This window comes from Callithrix jacchus, chromosome 9 (genome assembly GCF_049354715.1).
Source record: "Callithrix jacchus isolate 240 chromosome 9, calJac240_pri, whole genome shotgun sequence".
NCBI lineage: Eukaryota > Metazoa > Chordata > Mammalia > Primates > Cebidae > Callithrix > Callithrix jacchus.
The window spans coordinates 7,018,204-7,041,252 of NC_133510.1; the positions used below are offsets into that span (position 1 = coordinate 7,018,204).

Consider the following 23,049-nt stretch of genomic DNA (forward strand, 5'->3'; position numbering starts at 1 on the left):
CATGATCAATTTACACAAAGGAAAGATGGGGCGTTGTTACCAAGGTAGCAATGCTGAGCAGATACAAATAGCTACCATTGCAATGAGGCTGTTAGTAGGGGTCAACACAGAGCGTTTTGCTCCCGGTCTCTCAGGACCAAAAGATGAGAGTCAGAGCCAAAAGCCCCTATCGGTCACTAGGCTTTGACTCCAGTGTGAAAATAGCATTCCTATATTCAAGCGTTGAATTATTACGACTTTGACCCAGTAGTTCCAGTCCCTTATCTTCCCATGTCCTTGCAGCTTAAGCACTGAATGTGAAGGTGTTCTCTTTCACTGCCGTTTTTCTTAGCTTAATTGGCCCTCCTGCTTTCCAAAATAGAATGCTAACATCCATTCACCCAGCTGGAGGGTCAGGGTGATACTAGATCCAATATTCCCCGAAGCCTGTGGAGGCTGGTTGCTGTATCCCTGACTACTGATTAATAATGAAGGAGTCGACCAGCACCTTTGGATTCTGATTTCCTCTGAGAGGCTGTTCTACAAGCATGGGGTCAGCTTAAAGGAAGCAGGGTTTTGTTTAATATTTTCTCCTTTCATTAGTGCACTTAAATTACTTTCTTGTAAACTCTGCTTGTTACCTAAATGTACTAGCACTTTTGTTAGCTAATTAACTTTTTATCAGAATTCCAACCAAAAATAACAAGAAATGTAATAATGATAAGGTATCGTGCCCCCTCAAAACAGATTTCCTTTTGCACTTTATCTCTTGGTACTATTCTGGCTTGTTTAATTAAAGTATCAGAAATTATTAGACTCAAATTATTTCTTGATCTAGTGCTCAAATTCTCCTGAAAAACTGCTTCCTCTGCCTCCGTATTTAAACCTTTATCAGTGTGAGGCAGATGAGTTTCCACCTGTTTGCAACTGGATTCATGTAATTCAATATAATTTTGGAAGAAGATCCTAATTTTGCCGCTAAGTAATTAAGCAAACAAATCAGATTTGGCTACACTGAGCTATCGTGAACGTTTAAATACGTGTGTCTCCTCTCCTGTGCTCTCGGACCATCAAAATGAACAACATTAATGTGCAAAAACACAAACCGTATGAAAGTTTAGCATGGGGTTGTGAAATTCAAAGCAACGTTCTTATTTATTTTTTCATTAGAGGGATGGGGCTCAAAATATCACCAAGTTCAAACCACTAACGTAAGTCGTGTTCAAGAAGGGTAGTCATGTCCGTTACAGCCTTCGCCGTAAGGGATGAGAAAGCACGCTTACATCCCAGCATTCAGGAGGAGAAAACCGTGAGACATGCTGGTGATTTCTGCTCCTCATACTCTGTGAAAAAACTCCGGGTTGGAATGTGCTTGCTTCTGGTGGAGCTGTGTGAGAGGTTCGCCTTCTTCGAAGTGGTCTGCAACATGATCCCCTTTTGCACCATCAGGCTCGGCTACCACAACTGCCAGGCAGCGGTTTTAAACTTGTGTTTTATCGGAACGTCAGTGCTCACCCCCGTGTTCACCGGATGGCTCACCGATGTCTATTTACGAAGAAACAGACTGGTGTATATTTGCTTGTTTCTACATTTTCTAGGTGAGTGTTCTCTGTGGACTGGATTGTTTGGTGACTTAATCGAGTAGATTTTTGTTCGAATTTTTAGCTGATGTTATTTCCACTCTGCTCTTAGCATAAAATGTGATAAACAAGTAACCATGTGGTTTCAATGTATTTCATTCTTTGTGCTTTTGAAGAATGCTAGTGTGTGTGTGTGTGTGTGTGAGAGAGAGAGTATACTTTGATGCCTATATCATTGCACTTGTATTTTACAATAACTACTCCTTTACCTATCTGTCTTACTCCTTAGAATGCCTTCCTTTCTCCCTTTTTTACCTCAAGCCCAAATTCATGACACATTCCCTCAGAAATGTGAAATTCATCTGCTTCACAACTGAGATGAGATGTGCTAAAAAAAAAAAAAAAAAGAGGTTTCTGAAGTTCATGTGAAATAATTGAGAAGTGTTTTTATCCAAAGGTGGTCTTTTAATTAGTCATATAGTAATTAAGATTGCATATGATGGCGTGACTTCCATATTATGAACTATGATTATATGCTTTAAAAATGAGTAAATTAGACACTACAGTGTGCTTCTTTTTTTTTTTTTTTTTTTAATTTTTTATTTGATTATAGGTTTTGGGGTACATGAGCAGAGCATGCGAGACAGTTGCGTAGGTACACACATGGCAGTGTGCTTTGCTTTTCTTCTCCCCTTCACCCACATTTGGCATTTCTCCCCAGGCTATCCCTCCCCACCTCCCCCTCCCACTGGCCCTCCCCTTTTCCCCCCAATAGACCCCAGTGTTTAGTACTCCCCTTTCTGTGTCCATGTGTTCTCATTTTTCATCACCCACCTATGAGTGAGAATATGCGGTGTTTCATTTTCTGTTCTTGTGTCAGTTTGCTGAGGATGACGTTCTCCAGATTCATCCATGTCCCTACAAACGATACGAACTCATCATTTCTGATTGCTGCATAATATTCCAGAATTTACAAAGAACTCAAGCAGATTTACAGTGTGCTTCTTTACATATATATTAATGTATCTATGCAAACGTTTGGGACCAATTGTGAGAAATGCTGGGACAAGATCAACATAGTTTAATAGGGAAGAGAGAGCAAGCTGAAGAACAGACTAGAATTTTAGGATGAAAAGTTCAATTATTCTTCTTAAACGACAAGAAGTCTCTAAAGATACCATGAAAACGACACTTGAGAAGTGCTCAGGATGGACACACAGTGAGGGATTAAACAGAGAGATCAGAAAATCCCAGGATGAAGGCAATAACGTGCCGATTCAGGAAAGAACAAGTGAAAAGCTTTAAAACTTGGCAACTAAATAAAGGTACGATTGTGATGGGGGACAAAAATTAGCTCCTAGTTTCTGACCCGAGCAACTTGGGAATATAGCATGCTTTTCACCAACGAGAGGCACAGCTGAAATGAGTGTCGGTAGGGGAACGGATGAGAATGAGACGGATAGATATCAGGTACTCGACGTATCACACAATCTCAGGCAGGTGGTAAATTACCATTCAGAGAATCCGATGGAATGTAAGTCAAACCTGTAAACTTCGCAGCTGAAGTTCCATGAAATAAAAACTAAGTCACTGCATGGCAAATAATCAGTCAACATTCCACAAATATTTCTTACTGACTACTCTGACTAAGGCATTATTCCGGGTCTGGAAATGCAGTAGAGAAGAAAGCGGTCTGTTTTTGCTGAAGCTGACTTTCTGGTGCAGGGAGAGAGAAAATAAAAGAGGAAATAGATATAAAGTGATGTGGCAATGAGTTAGGATGAAAAATAAAGCTGGGTAGGGGACAGGATGGAATGGACAGTGACGGGGCTGCTACTTGGTGCTGAGAGAAAGCTTTCTGATGAGAAAACATTTAAGCGAACCCCAGACTCATTTACTCTGCTTACCTTGGTAACAGCCCACACCAGTAACATTTGGTGACTTCTTGTTTAACGTGGTAGTTTCTGTCAGTCTAAATTCTGAGGCAGGTCATCAGACAAGACAGAAATCCCAACTTCAGAATGGGGCAAACAAAAGACTTACGTCAACTCTACATCCATTCATTTTTTCACTAAAAGTTATTTCTTTGTTGCCCTCCACTTACAGCTGCCATCAAATTCCAACCAGTCACTAAATATCAGAGGTTATATTTTTAAACAGTCTCTTCTGCCTGAATGTCTACAACCCTAGCTGAAAAAAACGCAGCTTTCTCCTTTTTGACCATGCCAGCCGCCTACTTATTCCCCCAGTAGTCAGTCTCCAGTTCACACTCCATTCTACCAACAACACCGACTTCCTGAACAAACAAATCTCTATATTGGCTCTAGTGTCTAAAACATAAAATCCAAATGTATTAATTTAGCATGCAGGAACCTCACCAACCAAGTCCAAGTTCACCTCTCTAGCCTTCTCGCTCAACATTCAACCCCAACCTTACTGACCTTCTCCCAGCCTCCTTCCCTAGTTTTCTAATCTTACACATGCTCTTCTCTCTCCCTGAAATTGTCACCTTCCCTTAACTTTCCATCCCTTATCCATGACTGGAAAACTCCTGCTGTTCTTTCAAGAACCAAATAGTGTTTGCTGCTAGCTTCTCTGTGTTCAGCCACACCCATATAAAAGCTATATGATCGCATCTGTCACTTTAAAACGTAATTGTCCACCTGCATGGCTGACTTCTCTAATATACTCGTTAGTTCCTGAAGAGAAGAGCCAGTGGACCCCCACCACCTAGCAGCGGGAATGACACATCACGGTGCTTCTACAGCGCTACTAAATGCACATGTACTGATGATGCAATACACAGCTGCACACATCACAGAGGAGACTTTTCATCACATATGTCATAAATTTGTCTTTTTATTACATCATTTTACAACAGATAGGAATAAAGTTTTGATTTAACACAATCAATCAGCTTATTATGACATTTTCTCAAAAGATGGAATAAAGTGCTTTTCTAAGTTACACAAATACATCATTCAAACTAAAAGTGCCTTGTCCCTAAGTAAATGGTTGCTGCATGAAATGGTTTCCCTGCCCATCCTCTTTGGACATCACTTTATCTAGCCAGCCCTCATGTGACACCTACAGAAAAGAAGACGGAGCAGTAGACAGAGAGCAGTTAGTTCCACATCTGGCTAACCTTGAAAGGAAACATTTCAAACTCAATAATTTAAAGGGCACACCTCATGGTAAATGAATCTGCTGCCAAATAGCAACTCAGTGCACGTATTCTTTACATTGTGAAAGCCTCTGTAGGTGAGATGAAAGCATTAGACCAAATTTTTATCTAAAGGAATTTATAATCTAATTGAGAAAACAAAACACACGAAATAAAGACATAAAAATTCATACCAAAAAATCTTAATGTCAAATTAATAAAATGAGCAAAATGAACTTGGAGGAGCCATTTTTCACTAATCAGATCATCAAAACAAAACAAAATGAATGATGGTAACTAGTATGAATGAAGGTCTTCTCATACAATGATGGTAGGAGATTAACTTGTTGCATTTTTTTTTTTTTTTAAGACAGAGTCTCACTCTGCCGCCCAGGCTGCAATGCAGTGGCATGATCTTGGCTCACTCCAACCTCCACCTCCCTGTTCAAGTGATTCTCCTGCCTCAGCCTCCCAAGTAGCTGGGATTACAGGCACCTGCCACCACGCCCAGCTAATTTTTGTTGTATTTTTAGTAGAGACAGGGATTCACCATGTTGACTAGGATGGTCTTGATCTCTTGACCTCATGATCCACCCACCTCAGCCTCCCAAAGTGCTGGGATTACAGGCGTGAGCCACCACACCCGGCCATGTGTTGCATTGTTAAAGAATATTTGCCAGTGGATTTAAGAAGCCATAAAAATAGGAATGCCTTTGACTGACAACTTAGGCTAATAAAGAGGAGCACAAAACTTATGTGTCAGGGTATTTTATGGTATTCATTTAAAATAACTGGAAAGGTCTTTTAAAACACATTATGACTAGAATATCACAACATCACTAGAAATCGTGTTGGAAAAGTATAAAGGTACTTTAAAAATTGTTCATATTATTTGGTTACATTAAAAAATTAACAGTGTAACCTCAATTTAAGTAAAATATATTTATAAAAGTATATCTCTGAGTCGTGACAATATGGGCCTTTTGTATTATTCTGAGTACTTTCCTCTATTTTTTCAAATTTTCTGAAGTAAGAACATATTACTTTTGTAATCTGATGGGGAGAAATGCTATTTCGAAAAAAAATTATTTGACTACTTGATGATAGGAGGTCCAAGAAGGGAGAGAATCACAACTGGGCTACTTTGTAACATCGGGCAAATCACTTAACCACACTGATCCTGTTTCTTAAAAAATAAAACAAAATAAGAAAATCTTCCAAAATCTGTCCATTCACATCACAAAGTTTGTCCAAGATGAAACAATGTAGTACATGAACATGCTTTGCAAAATACAGTGAGCTTAGCAAAAGCATGGAATTGTACGGTAATTTTTATTCAACAAGGAGAGTCATCAAATGCGGTCCCTGCAAGGTGGAAGAGAGAGGACAGTCAACCTTTTTTTGTTAGTTATGTCCTTTCTCCTTCCAGCTCACACTCCACTGTCCCCAGCCTTCTCATCTCTGTGTGTGGCAAAGAAGGCTTTATCCAGCTTTGTGAGAAATAAGAGAAATAAGAAAGGCATTACAGTAAGGAGAAAGAGAGGAAGAAAAGGGAAAAAAAAGAGACTGTGTCCTCCTCTAACTGTAATAATGTTCTTCTTAAAAGTTTTTATGTAACAGGCTTCTGAGATTTCTGAGATCATGGTGTTTTCTGTCACTCAATTGATTAAGAACAAATAACCTTTGTTAACAGTTGTTTTCTCTGGGGGTGAGAATACTAACAGCTTCATTTTTTATATAATGCATTTCTAATTTTGGCAAAATAAACATGATTTGCTTATGCACTCTAAGAGAAAACATAGTTCAAGCTTGAGGAGAATAAAACCCCTAAAACTCTGGATTAGTTAAGACACATACTGAAGGAGATGTTTACAATTAGAAAACATCAGGCTATCCCCACAACTGCGATGATAAGACACTCACCACATGATGCTGCTGTCAGAGGAGAAGCCCTGTGTATAATGTGATTCGGCGATCCAGTTGTGCTGTGCCATATTTATTCTTTTTTCTCTACCTACAGGCACTGCTTTATTATCCGTGGTGGCTTTCCCCTTGGAAGATTTCTATCTGGGCACATACCACGTGGTTAACAGCATCCCCAAAACGCAGCAGCACAGTCTGTTTTACGTAGCACTGTTGACCATCTGCCTTGGCATGGGAGGCGTAAGAGCCGTCGTCTGTCCACTGGGTGCTTTTGGCCTTCAGGAGTATGGACCACAAAAAAGAATGTCTTTTTTTAATTGGTGAGTAGCACTGATTAGGAGAGAAAAGAGGCTTATGACCAGTCTCACTGTTTACTTTCCGATACCATATGGATAGTAGTTGCTCAGTCTTGGTGATGAATTGCGCTGTGACAATGTGATGAATCTGTGATCATGAGGCAGTCAGTAATCGCAGGAGACTCTAAGTCTCGTGGAGACCAGTACAGCTTACCAGCACCTTCCCAACCCGCGCTGATACATTTATCCTCCACGTAAAAAGAGTTGAAGTGCTTTGCCCTGCAGAATAGAACATGGCTTTGGAACCAAACATACCTGGGTGAAAGTGTGGACTCTGCGTAACACAAGCTGGCTGATCTTGACCTAGTCATTTATTCTCTAGTACAGTTTATTCATTTCTGAAGGGGGCTAATACCTTTTCTCCAGTTTTATTAGAGGTAACACCATGTGTATTGCTGGCAAAGAACTTAGTGCATAGTAAGTGACCAAAACATGGTAGCTGTTAGTATGTCCATATTGTAACAGACTAATTTGGCAGAAATTATAAATTTCTAGGCCAATGAAGAGAGAAGATGCAAAGATGCAACATGGATTTTACAATTTGTTAAAACATCACCCAGCATCTCTGTTTCTCACCCAGTTCACTCACAATACCTAAAAGAATGTATATTCCATGAACTCAAACAGCCTTCCTGTGACTCTTAGTCTGTCTCAGTGAGTTCTTATGGAGTTCATCTGTTTTTGTGTTTTTTAAGGAAACAATTTATATTACTAAATACAAATTCAAGAAAAAAAATTACTATTTGGATCTTAACGGAGGGCAGTTATGCATTTAGAATAAAACTTCTTTGTTGCTGTTATCTGTCAGTGGATGTCAAACAGGTGTGAGCTACCTTGTCTATTTTTAGAGTAAATAGTGTCTACATGTATAGGTATATGTAGCTATCGCAAGCAGTTCCTCTTTTCTCTCTTTCTTTTTCTTTCTCTTGCTCCCCTTTTTTCTTTCTCTGATTATATTAATATTACAAAGCGCTCAGCCCTATTTTGGATTAAGTCCTAATGTCAGAGAACAATGCAGTTTTACTAAAGGTAGAAGGAACTCTTTACTTCCTTGCAGCAAATTCTGCCTCCTTGACCTGCCCAAAGGAGAAAGAAAAATCCTTCTTTTTTATTCTATTCGGAGGTTTTAATCCTTAATTAGCAACATCATTTTGATTAAATAAGACTCTGGAGGATTAAGACTGGAGAGCAATCAGTTGCTCTGAAAGATAGCTCTGGAGAATTTATTGTACTGTGGTCTTAGTCATTCAGAGTTGTGTTTAATCAAAGTGACATTTCTCAGTGTTGATTACAAAGGAGACATTATATGAATGAAATATTTCCTTTGGGAAACAGAGGGGACTCCCACTGGGTTTGTGCTTTAGGGCTTCAGGAAGGGGGATGGGGAACAGGGTGAAAATGAATTTCTGCAGCTGTAAGGAACCGGGCCAAATTTAGGATGAACACATTTGGATTTTTAAAAATTATTTTCTGAGTTCACTACGTATCTCAGGGTTTTAAAATTTTTAAGTTAAAGCATCTAGAGATGTGTGTAAAGAATCAGGCTGTTACTCTTTAATGTGATAAAAGAACGGATGGTACGCCCCTTGAAGGCTGAGTCTGGTTGTTTTACCTTTTTTTAATTTTCCAGTTTGAATATGAAAATACAGGCCAACTTTTAATAACGTTTACTTACCTTATTGCAGTTTATAGGAATGACTGCTGATTCCATTCCTGTACATAGTACAGAGGTTGGTGGCAAGATGGACAGAGACCTTACTGGTCAACCAGACAGCTGGCAGAATCCCGACTCTGTCACTTAAGAGTTTTGTGGTCTTTGGCAAATTCCGTAATTTCTTCATCCACAAAGTGGAAATATCTTGGAGAGCTATTGTATCACTTATTCATAAAGAATCCTGGCATATGATAGGTATTGAAATTATGACAGTTATTGTTGTTATTATTGCTAAATCATGTATAGGCCATCAGCTGAAACCAGTGTCTAAATGCTGGGAAAGAGGGAACCCATTTAAGAGGAGATCATCTCTAAAAGCAGCAGTTAATTAATTTGTAATCTGTGTCTTCCAGTCAAAAATGCCTCTAGAAATTACAAGCCTGATAAATATAATGAATTTTAGTTGTGCGTTAAAAAACAACCTACCACTTGAATCTGTAACCACTTGAAGGCTGCATTCAGTCCTGTCTGCAGCACAGATGTCGATGTTCATAGTTATGGGACCTTTAATGAGATGTGTCATTGCTTCTATACCACCTAAAGCTTCCCAATGATCATGTTAAGTAGCACAGACTGGAAGTCTCGGGCACTGAAAGCACCACTTCCGAATAAGGCTGCCAACCGTAGGTGAGAAAACCACTCCCAGCCAACATTACCATCTGGTACTGGATCTTCCTCAACTAACACACCTCACTAAAAAAATAAAGCTAAACTCCCTGAAATCAAGAGACATCATAATCTGCCAACATCCTTGTGTCACCCAGATCAGAACCTGGCTCATTCCACATATTTCGAAAGCTAAGATGGATAATTAAAAAGTGCCATTCTGGAGATCACCAAGGTAAATACACCTGTGCAGATTCTTTTCTGGAAGCAAAAAGAAGGAGGATAATGAAGTCTGTTCCTGGCCCCAATTTTAAATCTACCACAGTTAACCTCAAATCTTGTTTCTGCATTTCTCTACTTACTTCACCTGATAATTTGCATCCTATCTGCATATCATAGTTTGTTACTAAGGGGTTACTAGGGTGCATTACACATAATTAAAAGCCCAAATAGAATATTGGTAAAGTTCTTGAAAAAGTCTAGAGGTTCATTTATTTCACCCCAGAAATGTTGAATATCTGGTACTCAAATTGACTCTACATGATATGTCTCAAACTGAAACATTCTGACTTAATACTCAAATATCTTTTATCTTAGGGAAGCACTAGAGGTAAAAATGCATTATCCCACAGCATTTTTCCAGAATCTATTTTAGTATTCACAAGAACACTGAGAAAAATGATTGTCAATCCTAGGTGCACATTAAAGCCACCTGAGGATCCTTTTTTAAAAAGAGCAAATGCCTGGGTCCTGCCGCCAAAGATGATTATTACATTGGTTAGAGGTAGGACCCATGGACCAGGATGTTTTTGAAGCTGTACAAGTAGTTAGAGTTGAGAGCCAGTGTTCTAATGCAGTGTTGCTGATTTTAATTATCACTTGAGAGCTTTGTTGAAAATGTTTCCCAGGTCCCATCTTGAACCTCCTGGATCACAATTTCCTGGGAGGACAGGTGGGAAATGCATATTTTAAATGAGTACTATCTTAGTCTATTCAGGCTGCAATAACAAACCAGCAGAAATTGACTGGCTTATAAACAATGGAAATTTATTTTTCACAGCTCTAGAGGCCAGAATTCTGAGATCAGGGTTCTGCTGAGGATTCTCCTCCTGGATGTAAGACTGCCGGCTTCTCACTATGTCTTTATATAGTGGAAGGGGCAAAGGAGCTCTTGGAGGTCTCCTTTGTAAGGGAACTAATCCCATTCAGAAGGGCTCCAACCTTACGATCAAAAGCCCCACCTCCCAAATACACTACTTCCTAATACCATTGTTACAGGATGCGTAACGACTAATACCAAGTTAGGATTTCAACGTATGAAATTTGAGGGGACACAAATCTTCCTACTATATCAAGTACTTCAGGTGATTCAGAAGATCAAAGTGTGGAAACAATTTCAGAACCACAAGGAAAGTCTAGTGATGCCTTTGAAAAGAAATGAAACCAATCACTGATTGTGAACCCACTGCTGTGTTTCAGACTGCTTTGGAATTTTTTGACAATTTTATAGCAATTATAATCACATTTAGACATCTACCTGATTGAGAAATTCAACATAATTCTGAAAAGATAGAGAAAATATGTAATTCGACATATATTCTTCAATTGTAAAATCAGTTTATAAGGTCCATTTCAGCCAACAGAACCAAAGCAGTTCATGAAATGATCTTACTGATACTCAAATGTCCTGAGTTGCATGCTGAGGAGTAGTAGCTTGTAAATGGCTTTGACAAAAATCACCAGGCCCTCCCAAATTCTGTTTGCACTGGCTTTAGCCAGTTTAGCAAACGCTACCCTCTCACCCTAATAACGAAAGCACCTGCTTCTTTACCTTTGCCAAAAGCGTAAGCTTTCAGGAAGTACACTCAGAACTTCCTTCCAACATATATGACTGTGGAAACCAAAGACCACCGAAGGAAAGAAACACAAGACAGTCCTTACCTTTCTTAATTTTATGTTGCCTCCTGCATTTTCTTAAGCCCTGCACATTCTCTTTTAAGCTTGAAAGGTACATGAGTCAGGACAACTGTTAAAATTAGAGTGTTTGCCAGGCACGGCACCTCACACCTGAATCCCTAGGCTCTGGGAGGCCTAGGCAGGAAGATCACTTAAGACCAGGGGTTTGAGATAAGCCTGCGTAACCCCATCTCTACCAAAAAAAAAAATTCTTTTAATTAGCCAGATGTGGTGGGGTGAGCCTGTAGTCCCATGTACTTGAGAGGTAGCCTGGGTGACAAGAGTGAGATCCTATCTCACAAAAAAAAAAAAAAAAAAGGTTGGGGGTTGTTGGCAAAAGCATGAGGGACTGGGAAAGGGAATGAAAGAGGTCAGAGAGTAAGAGACACAGGGAACGCTTGGAAAGAGCGTAAAGCAGTCCCCCGATTTTTACGCTAAAAACTGCTTCAATTCTAATGTCTAGTTGCCAAAATCAATATTTTATTAAATTGTCTTTTTTTTTTTTTTGAGATAAATTTTTTTTTTTTTTTTTTTGAGACGGAGTTTCGCTCTTGTTACCCAGGCTGGAGGGCAATGGCGCGATCTCGGCTCACTGCAACCTCTGCCTCCTGGGTTCAGGCAATTCTCCTGCCTCAGCCTCCTGAGCAGCTGGGATTACAGGCACGCGCCACCATGCCCAGCTAATTTTTTTTTTTGTATTTTTAGTAGAGATGGTGTTTCACCATGTTGACCAGGGTGGTCTCGATCTCTTGACCTCGTGATCCACCCGCCTCGGCCTCTCAAAGTGCTCGGATTACAGGCTTGAGCCACCGTGCCCGAATTGTCTTTTCTTTAACAGCTCTATGGGGGGGGGGGAAAATTACAGATAAAAACGAAACTTAAAGTTTCTATTTGCCCCTTCTTTCTCCAAATACTTGGCTGCCAGAATATTCTTTGAAGTTCTTCAGCGGCCAATGGTTATGCTAAAAGCAGCAATGATTGACAGCAGCCATCCACCATGAAATCACTGCCCGAGTATTTTATTTCACTGACTCCTCTAAACAGTTCAATATTATCCCATTGAAGAGTCACAGATCCCCTGGAAAATTATCTCAGTATTGATCAAAGTAGAATGAAATACTTTCTCTGGAATATTTAAATGGCCCGCTAATGCTGTGAAGACCTGAAACTTGCAGGAAACTTGACTCCCTTCTTTGATACTGTCTCAGGTTGGGAGAGACCATTTTAAACAGTCTCTCTTCAAATCACTAAGAAGAAACATGAAACGTGTCAAAATTGGCCAGTCTGAGAAACAGCAAAATATTTGAGTAATTTAAATTTATTACTAAATTAATTAAGTGAATATTTAAAATAATCTGGGGAGAATTGCTGAGCTCTGCAGCAACAATTTTTTTCTCATTCCTATTCAATACCATACAATCATGAAGACAAAAAAATTACCACTTATCTACACTCCCAATTATTTGCACTTCCCAGTCTATATTTAAAAGTAGACTAAAGAAACATATTTTTACTGCTGCTTTCAATTTTTCTTAATCACTGGTATTTGTTTTGCTTTAGTGCTTTGCTCTCTGACTTTTTGTGTGAGAGGTGCTTTATAAATTCAATTTGCTAGTGAGCTATGAGATGAAAGAAAGCAGTCTTAATGATAAGTTTGAAGACTGTGGGTTTTTATTTCTTTTATGTTTTTATGGATGATACATATACAATTTCACCCTTAATTATCTAGGGCTTGTCCTGTCCATGGATCAACAAAGACATATATAAAGCATGCCTGTAATAGGTAATTCTTTCAGAAAATTACACAATCAAATAGGTTGGGTGACATTTGTTAAAATACATTTAGTACTTCATGTAAAATCTCTTCCTAGACATTCAGCACTATAATGTTTTGGTTTCTAACTGCTTTTCACAAGATTTAAGCCTCGAATAATCATAATTGTCCTTGACCCTCTTTAGAGCATTGCAGTTCACCTCACCATGTGGTAGACTGAAGAGTCACACAGTGTTCTCTTGGAGTTTCTCAGCAACGCTTGACATTTTCCAAAGGGTTTCCTAAAGATGGAAGGAACTGTAACAGCGCTTTTGGCTCCAGATTCTCTCTGTTGCTGCAGCCGCAGTCAAGTGTATGGCTTGCAACAGCATGAAAGGATAACCCGCGGCTGAGCCTAGGGGCTCCATCCAGTTGTCCCAGAAAATTATTACTTTTTGTACCTCACCTACATTGTGATAAATAAATTCCTGTTAGTGGATGACAGTAAATCAGTTTGCTCAATGTGATCATGTTCGATGTTCTATGACTCTTCTCGGTCAATTACTGACAGGTTTTACTTTGTTTTCATTGTGTTTGTTTGATTAATTGATTTTTATGAGATGCCTTATGATTAATCTATTTCTTATTTAATCTCCATTTATTTTGAATCTAGTACTCTGCTAGGTCTCATGGAGATAAGGAAATAAAGAGTAAAATGTTACCAGCAGGGAGCTTCACAGTCTATAAACTAAAAGCAAAAAACGGACAAAAATGAAACAATTAAAGAATGAGTATTTGCTTTAGAAGTTCAGAGAACAGGCCGGGTGTGGTGGCTCTTGTTTCTAGTCCCAGCCACTATGGGAGGCCAAGGCAGGTGGATTACTTGAGCTCTGGAGTTCAGACTAGTCCGGGCAAAAGAGCAAAACGCCATCTCTACAACAAATAAAAAAAAAAAAAAATTGGCCAGGCGTGGTGGTGCACACCTGTGGTCCCAACTACTTGAGAGGCTGAGACGAGAGGATCACTTGAGCCCAAGGGGTCAAGGCTGCAGTAAGTTGAGATCATGCCACTGCACTTCAGCCTGGGCAACAGAGTGAGATCATATCTCAAAAAAGAAAAACGTTTGCAGAAGAGAACAAGTAGAATATTCAAGAAAGTATGTAATGAAGGAAAAGAGACTGAATGTGGGACTTTGAAAGTGAGACAGGGCAAACAAGAAATAGGACAAGTTAAGGAGACAAGCATGATAGGTGTGTTTCAGGGAGAGCGAGGAGGCTAGCTTGATTTGACACATCTTTCCAAACACATTATCACATATCTATCCACTTCTCTCTCTTTCCTTTGCTACCACTGTGGCCCAGTGTGCTCTTAGCTCTCATCCAGACTGTTAAAATAGCTGTGATTTTCTCCATACCTTGCCTCATGTGCAATTCATGGAGCTGACACAATCATCTTTCCACAGAAAACAAGATCATATGCACCCTCTGCTCAGTTCCCTTCAGATGGGTTCCCAGTGCACTGAAAATAAAATCCAAACTTCTTACCATGAACTGCAAGGCCCCTAAATGACCTGGACCACGCTTCCTGCTTCATCTTTTCTTTGACTATTCTATCCCTTGCTCGCTGTATTAGTGTGATTTCATGCTGCTGATAAAGACATACCCAAGACTGGGAAATTTACAAAAGAAAGAAGTTCAATTGGACTTACGGTTCCATGTGGCTGGAGAAGCCTCACAATCAGGGTGGAAGGCAAGGAGGAGCAAGTCACTGCTTATAGAGATGGAAGCAGGCAAAGAGAGAGCTGTGCAGAGAAACTCACATTTTTTAAATCATCAGATCTTGTGAGATTCATTTGCTATCATGAGAAGAGCACAGGAAAGACCCACCCCTGTGATAAATTATCTCCGATTGGATCCCTTTCACAGGGTGTGGGAACTATGGGAGCTGCAAGTTGAGATTTGGATGGGGACACAGAGCCAAACCATATCACTCACTGTGCTCCAATTTCACTGCTCTTTTTTTCCTGAAACTGTGATTGGAGAAAAATGAACATTTGATGATGATGACATTTGCGTAGCACCATGTAGTTACAGTCCATGTTCTTCATTAAAATTTTTTACCAAAAAGCCTGTTTAGAGTATGTGATTCCCATTTTAAAAATTACCCTGAATTCTAGAGAGTAGAAGATCACGGATCATGTGATTTTCAGATTTTGTGACTCTAACTCATGTCATCAGACTACCAGTCTGAAGAGGCAGAACAACAATTACAGTTAATTGATATATAAAATTGTTAATTGATTGATATATAAAATGTGATGAGAGGAATGAAAGGTAATTTCAAATGTTAAAGGCTGGATTAACAAAAAATGATAGTGTCATGAAATTGATAACCGCAAAGACCCAGAAAGAGGAACTAACAGAAGATTTAGCCCAGTTAGCCCTGTACCAGGATGATGGCTGCTGCTCATGGCTCTATGAGCAATACCGCTGTGTGAGTTCGGATGAGTAATTTCAGTTCTCCAAGTTCAGATTTCTTCTCTGAAGGAGAGAGAGAAAAGTTTTCTGACCTCAGTTTAGGCAATGATTTCTGAGAAACAATCCTAAAAGAATGATCCATGAAAATAAAATTGTAATAGGACTTCATCACAATTAATCTTCTTTTCAAAAGACACCTTTAATAGAATGAAAAGACAAGCCACAGACTGGGAGAAAATACTCACAAACGACATAATTGAGAAAGGACTCATAGCCAGAACATATAAGGACAGAAACCTCACTAAAGAAGATGTGCAGATGGTAAATAAGCACATGGAAGGATGCCCAACATCATTAGTCATTAGGGAAATGCAAAATAAAACCACAATGAGACATTGATACACATGTACTATACCATTATTTGGCAAGGATATGAAGACTAGAACTCTCATCCGCATGTGGTGATAATATTAAATGTTACAACTACTTAAAAACTCTTTGAAAATTTCTGTAAATGTTAAATATACATCTACCATATCACCAAGTCATTCCACTCCTAGGTTTTACCCAAGAGAAATGAATGTGGATGTCTGTTCAAAGACTTGTACATGAATGTTCTTAACAGCATTATTTGTAATAGCTATAAGCTGAAAAATGTCTATTAACAGATAAATGCATGAACAGTGGTACATTGACATAATGGAATAGTACTTGGCAATAAAGAGGAATGTGTACAGACAAATACATTAACAAGAATGAATCTCAAAATAATGGTGCTAAGTGAAAGAAGCTAGAAGTCAGATTAAAGGATACAGATAATTTATTTTTTTTTAAATATATATGAATTGCAAACTAATTTATAGTGACAGAAAAAAGATCAGTGGTTGCCTAAAGATGAGGAAGGGCAAATGAGAAGGGTCAGGGGGAGGGATGACAAAGGGACATGACGGAACTTGAGAAGCAATGGATATGTTCATTATCTTGAATGTGGTAATGATTTCATGTGTGCATACATATTCAAAACTTATCAAATTGCACACTTCAAATACATGCAGTTTATTGCATCTCAATTATATCTCAATAAAGCTCTTTAAAAAAACAAGAGAAAAGAAAGTAACAGTAACCAAGCAGTATGGTATTGGCATAAGGATAGATTAGTGCAACAAAACTGAGCATCAGAAAATAGACCTACATTTGTATGGTCAATTGATTTTCAACGAAGTTGTCAAAAAATTATTGAGGAGCAGGGCGCGGTGGCTCAAGCCTGCAATTCCAGCACTTTGGGAGGCTGAGGTGGGTGAATCATGATGTCAAGAGATCGAGACCAGCCTGGTCAACATGGTGAAACCTCATCTCTACTAAAAATACAAAAAATTAGCTGGGCACAGTGGCACGCGCCTGTAATCCCAGCTACTCAGGAGGCTGAGGCAGGAGAATTGCCTGAACCCAGGAGGCGGAGGTTGTGGTGAGCTGAGATTGTGCCATTGCACTCCAGCCTGGGTAACAAGAGCGAAACTCCGTCTCAAAAAAAAAAAAAAATTATTGAGGAAAAGAGCATCTTCTTAATAAATTGTACTGTAATAACTGAATATCCACACAGGAAATAACTACCTCAAGACACCCTACTGAAAATTGATTCAAATTGAATTATTGACTTTATATAAGATCAAAACCCATAAAAGTGATTTTTTTTTTCAAAAATCACAGAGGAAAATACTTGTGATTTAGGCTTGGAAAGTATTCTTTACATGGGACACAAAAAGCACAAACCAATAAAGATAAAAATTGATAGACTGAAATTTAATAAAATTTTAAACTTTTGCTCCATTGAGAAAATGAAAAGGAAAGGCCCATATTATAAGAAAATATTTGTAGAACATGTATCTGACAGTTGACACACATCCAGAATATATGAAGAGTTTTGACAAATCAATAATAGGAGAAGAAACTACCCAATTAAATATATATAGAGAGAGGATTTCCATTATTAGTCAATATGAGAAGAGCTCTATTTCTCCCAGGTACCCTCCTTACATAAAAAAAAAAACACAAAACCTAAACCTAATACAACAAACAAACATGGGGAGATTCCAAAAGGTAGAAAGAAGACAGTCTCTTCCTAGGGTCCTTGGAACTTGAGGAAGGACAATAATGAGTGTCCCGGTTTTTGTTGTTGTTGCTGTAAGTGCGGCTATGGAGAAGCCTAGAACTTGGAACCAGGCACAGATGGGTGAGAGCCGAGGTGTGGCAAGGAATGGGTAGCTCCAAAAAAGTCCCTCTCCCCTTACCCAAAGTACTAGGAAAAAGGTAGCTGAATATAGGAGAAAATATTTTTTATGCTATCTGTCCTTCTCCAGCCAAACACTATTAAAATCACTGCCTCCCCTGCATATTTCTGGCCCCATAGCTTCAGCAGACACGAGCAACAGTCTGATATTTTACATAAACACTCGGAGAATCAGGCAGGAACACTCTGATTCCCAAGTGGAGTGGTGGTGCTGAGGGCAAGGGAGGAGCTTGTCTTTCATCTCCTGCCCAGCAGAAGCTGGCAGTGCTCTCATTCACCCTCCTGGGTGGTGTCAGCTGGGTACAGCAGGGAGCTGAACCTCTACTCCCAACCAGCAAGTACGCAGCAGGGCTAGTCTCCAATTAATTAACAATAATATTCCATGTCCTCAATTACTCTTTCTCCCCTGCTTACTTTCTTGTACTCTCCTGTGTTATGGAGGAAATAATCTTAGTTAAAATTCAACTCTCCACATATTCCATTATTGTACTCATACAGCAACAAATCTGGAGAAAAATGCAAAATTATATTATGTTCCCATTAAGTTCATGACCACCAAATTGGTTCCTTATCATTGCCTAGCAAGTATGTGATGTCCAGTCAATTTCTCTCCTTCTTTAGATTACTATTTCTAAATATTTTCTTTCTTCTCAAATGCTCAATATTCCCTTTCCATTGCCAGTTTTGCCTGTTGGTTTTACTTCTCCTTTTACTTATAAGAAATAGAGGGAAATAAGGGAAGGAATGAGGGAGGAAAAGAGGGAGGGAGGAAGGCAAGGAAGGAAGGAGGGTAGGAAGGAAGGAGGGAAGAAAGGAAGGAAGAAGGGAAGGAAGGAAGGAGGGAGGGAGGGAAGGAAGGAGGGAGGGAGGGAGGGAGGGAGGGAAGGAACGACGGAAGGAAGGAAGGAAAGGAGGGAGGGAATGAGGGAGGGAGGGAAGGAAGAATGGAAAGAAGGAAGGAAGGAAGGAAGGAAGGAAGGAAGGAAGGAAGGAAGGAAGGAAGGAAGGAAGGAAGGAAGGAAAGGAGGGAGGAAATGAGGGAGGGAGGGAGGAGGGCAGTTAGAAGATGTGCAGCCTGGACAACACAGTGAGACCTTATCTCTACTAAACATAAAAAATAGAAATAAAAATTACCAGGTATAGTCGTACATGCTTTTGGTCCCAGCTATTTGAGAGAAGCTAAGGCAGTAGGATTGCTTAGCCTGGGAGGTCAAAGCTGCACTGAGCCTTGACTGCACCACTGCATTCCAGCCAGGATGACAGAGTAAGACTTTGTCACAAAAAAAAAAAAAAGAAAGAAAAGAAAAAAGAAAATGGTGTGGGCATGCCCCAGGATGACCCCAGCGGATCACGTTCCTGCTTAGACCCTTCCCCCTAGTGTGCGCACAACCAGTAACCTGATTCAAGCCAATAGCGTATGGGAACGATGATGGGATAGCACTCCCCTCATGTTATATGGTAAAGGCGAAGGGAGTTTGAGGTTTCTCATTCGTTCATGTGAGTTGATCAGAGCCCAGATTATACTGGGTGAGTCCCATCTGATCACATAAGCACTTTACATTTTAGTGATAGTGTAAGTGTACTAAAACATATCTGTCGGTGTTTGCACAACTGAAGCACGTCAAAAAACTAATATGTATACAAGTTATACACTTAAATGAGTAAATTTTATTGTATTTAATTTTACCTCAATTTTCTAAGTAGAAGTTAAAATCTCTTCTTTGCAATGGGATTCTAATGGCAAGATTTAGACCCAGTGAAAGCTTGAGAGGTAGAGATGATTTTCTCAGAACCTGCCAACCAGACTGCTGGAGTAGGTGCCTCTCTGCAATACTAACAATTGGAAGAAAAATGGAAAGTTTCATTCAAATGTCAGTCACTTCTTCAGTTACATGCCTGTTCTAGGTATAACCCAGATATTCCTGAGTATTTGGTGTTTTCCTGTATTTTGAAAACTGGAATCTACAGGAACAATGAACCTTTTAACCTTTCCAGCTTCGTCAGGGGTGTTTGAACGAATGATTAAATGTTGTCTGTAGCTTCTTTATGCTGCAGAGACTGTATGGCCTGCACAGCCTAAAATATTTACTGTCTATCCAGCCCTTTATAGAAAAACTTGGTCAAACCTGTTTTAGATGCAAGAGATTCCTTCTAAATCTATTCTAAACAAGGATAAAACAAAGATAACGAAACAGGTAATTCAGGGCTGATGTGTATACACTTGTTAAAAAATCTGATAATATTTGCAAATATCAGTTAACATGCCATCATTTCATAGTTGACATTTGAATAGAAGCATTCAAATCAGCGATTGTTATGTAAAGCAACTCAATGGTATTTATATTTTTGTCTGTGTGTATACCCCAGGTTTTATTGGCTCATGAACCTAAATGCAACTATTGTGTTTCTGGGAATATCTTACATCCAGCAGTCACTGGCCTGGGCCCTCGTCTTACTTATTCCTCTCATGTCTGCACTTATGGCTCTGACAATTCTTCACATGATGTACTATAACCTGATTTATCAGTCAGAAAAACGTAAGTAAATTATACGTTACATTCATTCCTGAATTTATAGTTTTCTTGACAGATTTCCTTTCTCTTTGATATTTTGTAACTTCTCTTTCAACTCAGAATCTGAAGATTGGGTCAGTTATTACCCTTGGTAGGAATGATCTGCAAGAACATTTTTAAGTCAAAATTAAGAATATTTCTTTGCAATGGGATTCTAAAGATAGGGAGACCCTGCTGTAAAAAAATAATGATAATAAATCACTTCACAGCCATCACTCAAGATGGACAATATTAAAAGATCAGAAAAATACTGCATTGACAAGGATGTGGAGAAATCGTGGGTAACCTTTGTGCATGGCTGGTGGAAACGGAAAATGGTAGAGCCATTATGGAAAGCAGCAAAAAGAGTTCTCAAAAATTCTAAGTATTTTTAATCACATAAATACGTTGATATGGTAGGTAAGGATTTGTTAATTTTGTCAGTCTTTCCAAAACCCAACATGCTTTCACTGAGTTCTTTTCTATTTTTTTTTTGGGGGGGGGCGGGAGGAAGGCAGGAAGGAAGGGAATAAGGACGGTAGGGAGGAAGGAAGGGATGAAGGAAGGAAGGAAGGAAGGAAGGGAGGAAGCGGGGAGGGAGCGAGGGAGGGAGGGAAGGGAAGAAAGGAAATTCAAGCAATGAAAGAGACATTGCCGACCTGAATCTAGAGGATTACAAGTTGATTTCTTTTTTTTTTTGAAAGAAGGAAAGAAAAAAAAATAAGTAAAGGAGAAGAAGAAAGAGGAAGAGAAAGAGGGAGAGTAAATGGAAATATTGCTTTATTTTGAAAAAAATTGGGTATTAATAATGGCCAATCAATGTTTCATTTAAACTAATGGGTAGGTGTGATGTGGTATTGACAAGAATGTATATTTTGTGTATTTGAAGTGGAGAGCTCTATAAATATTTATTAAGTTTACTTGTTCTGGATCTGAGTTCGAGTCCTTGATATCCTTATTAATTTTCTGTCTCATTTTATCTAAGTCTCCTTCTCTTTTGCCTCTGCTCTGATCTTCATTATTTCCTTCCTTCTCCTGACTTTGTGCTGTTTGTTTTTCTTTCTCTAGTTTCTTGAGGTGCCAGGTTACGTTATTGATTGGAGAACATTCTTTTTTTAATGTAAACATTTGCCATTATAAACTTTCTTAGGGAAATTAAAACAAATAAAAACAAAACACACTATGCCAAAACTTGTGAGCACTCAAATTCTGATTTGTAATCTTTTTAGTTCTTTGAGCATCTCGTAAGTTTTGAGATAGTGTGTTTTTGTTTTAATTTGTGTCCAGATATTTTCTGAATCCCCTTGTGATTGTTTCTTTGTCCCATTTGTTAAGAGTATGTTGTTTCACTGTTCCTTTTTTGTCAGTTTTCAGAGCATTTTTATATTTTGGGAATATTAACACTTTGTCCGTGGTAAAAGTTGCAAATGTTATTCCCTATTTATCATATATCTTTTTAACTTCTTTTTGTGTTATTTTCCATTCACAAATTTTTCCATGTGTTTGTTTCGTCTTTCATTGGGGTTTATGTTTGTAATAAAATTCATCAATATTCTCCCTATTGCTTCTAAATTTTGAGTCATGGTAAAAAATTTTACTCATTTTCAGGTTATAAAAGAATGAATTCATCCACATTTTCTCCTAGTATTCACTTTATCGCCTCTTTTCTCTACTTCTCTGACCCCCTTTATAAATTATATTAGAATAGCTTTTAAGAATAAATCCAATTGTATCTTTTTTCCATGTTATTATCAACTTATCCTAATCTTACTTATTAAAAAGTCCATGTTTTTCACACTGGTTTTAGATGCCAGCTTTATTCCATATTTTCGCCTGTGCTTCTGGAGTTCCTATTCTGTTCCATTGTTAAGTCTGTCTGTTCATCTTGTTTAACTCAGACCTTAATTTGTAACATATTTTTCTTTTCCTGCTATTTCTCTATACAACTACTACCAATAGCAATGCAGCCAGTTACAATTTTAAAAATTAAGCACATTCACCAATGTTACTTGATTTTTATCACATACCTAGAATGTAGGTGGGAAGGGCACCTTTTGCAGACTAGACTCTGCAGGCCTTGCCTCTGCTCCTGTAACACTTTGAACACATCTTTACCATTTTATTTACTGCATATGTTGAAATTATCTATTTATAAACACAATTAGAAATTCCTGTGTCTTATAAATACTTGATTATGTTAAGTGTTCAATCAGTGTTTGTTACTGTTAAACTGAGCACAGAAGCTGAGACATACTATAATTAAATGACTTGCTCAAGATGTCAGAGAAAAGAGCTGAGGTGGAACCAGAACCCAGGCCTTATTTTTCTTAGGCTGGAGCTCATTCTATTATACCAGATATGGAGGCAGTGAAGCACTGAAAATATTATACACAGAAGCCTCTGCTTTGTTTCTGAGAGCTCTGTGGCCTGTGGACCACACTTAGCAGTACGTGTCCTCCTAATAGTCTATAGAATGGGGTCAATATCCAAAAAGTCCCAAATAGCAAAACAAGAAGAAAATGTATAGGATTTTTCTTGAAAACCACTTAGGTACTTTCTCAAGTGTCTAATACCAAATAATTTTGGATTTTGTGAATACACACACACAAATGCACACATATGTATACATACATTCATATATACTATTTTTGGATTCAAATTTTCTAAATAGTTGCTCAGCATCCATTCATTTGCTTCTTAATC

At 38.7% G+C, this 23,049-nt stretch overlaps 1 protein-coding gene across 1 annotated transcript in view; it reads left to right on the top strand.

The window, feature by feature from the left end:
• The first annotated feature begins 1,159 nt into the window (after positions 1-1,159).
• Positions 1,160-23,049, top strand: part of SLC15A5 (solute carrier family 15 member 5) — a 90,961-nt gene continuing 69,071 nt past the window's right edge. The window contains exons 1-3 of the mRNA XM_002752196.6: positions 1,160-1,577; positions 6,743-6,965; positions 20,162-20,331. Of these exons, the coding sequence (XP_002752242.3) occupies positions 1,217-1,577; positions 6,743-6,965; positions 20,162-20,331 (754 nt within the window). The 5' untranslated portion in view covers positions 1,160-1,216. The remainder of the gene's footprint in view (positions 1,578-6,742; positions 6,966-20,161; positions 20,332-23,049) is intronic.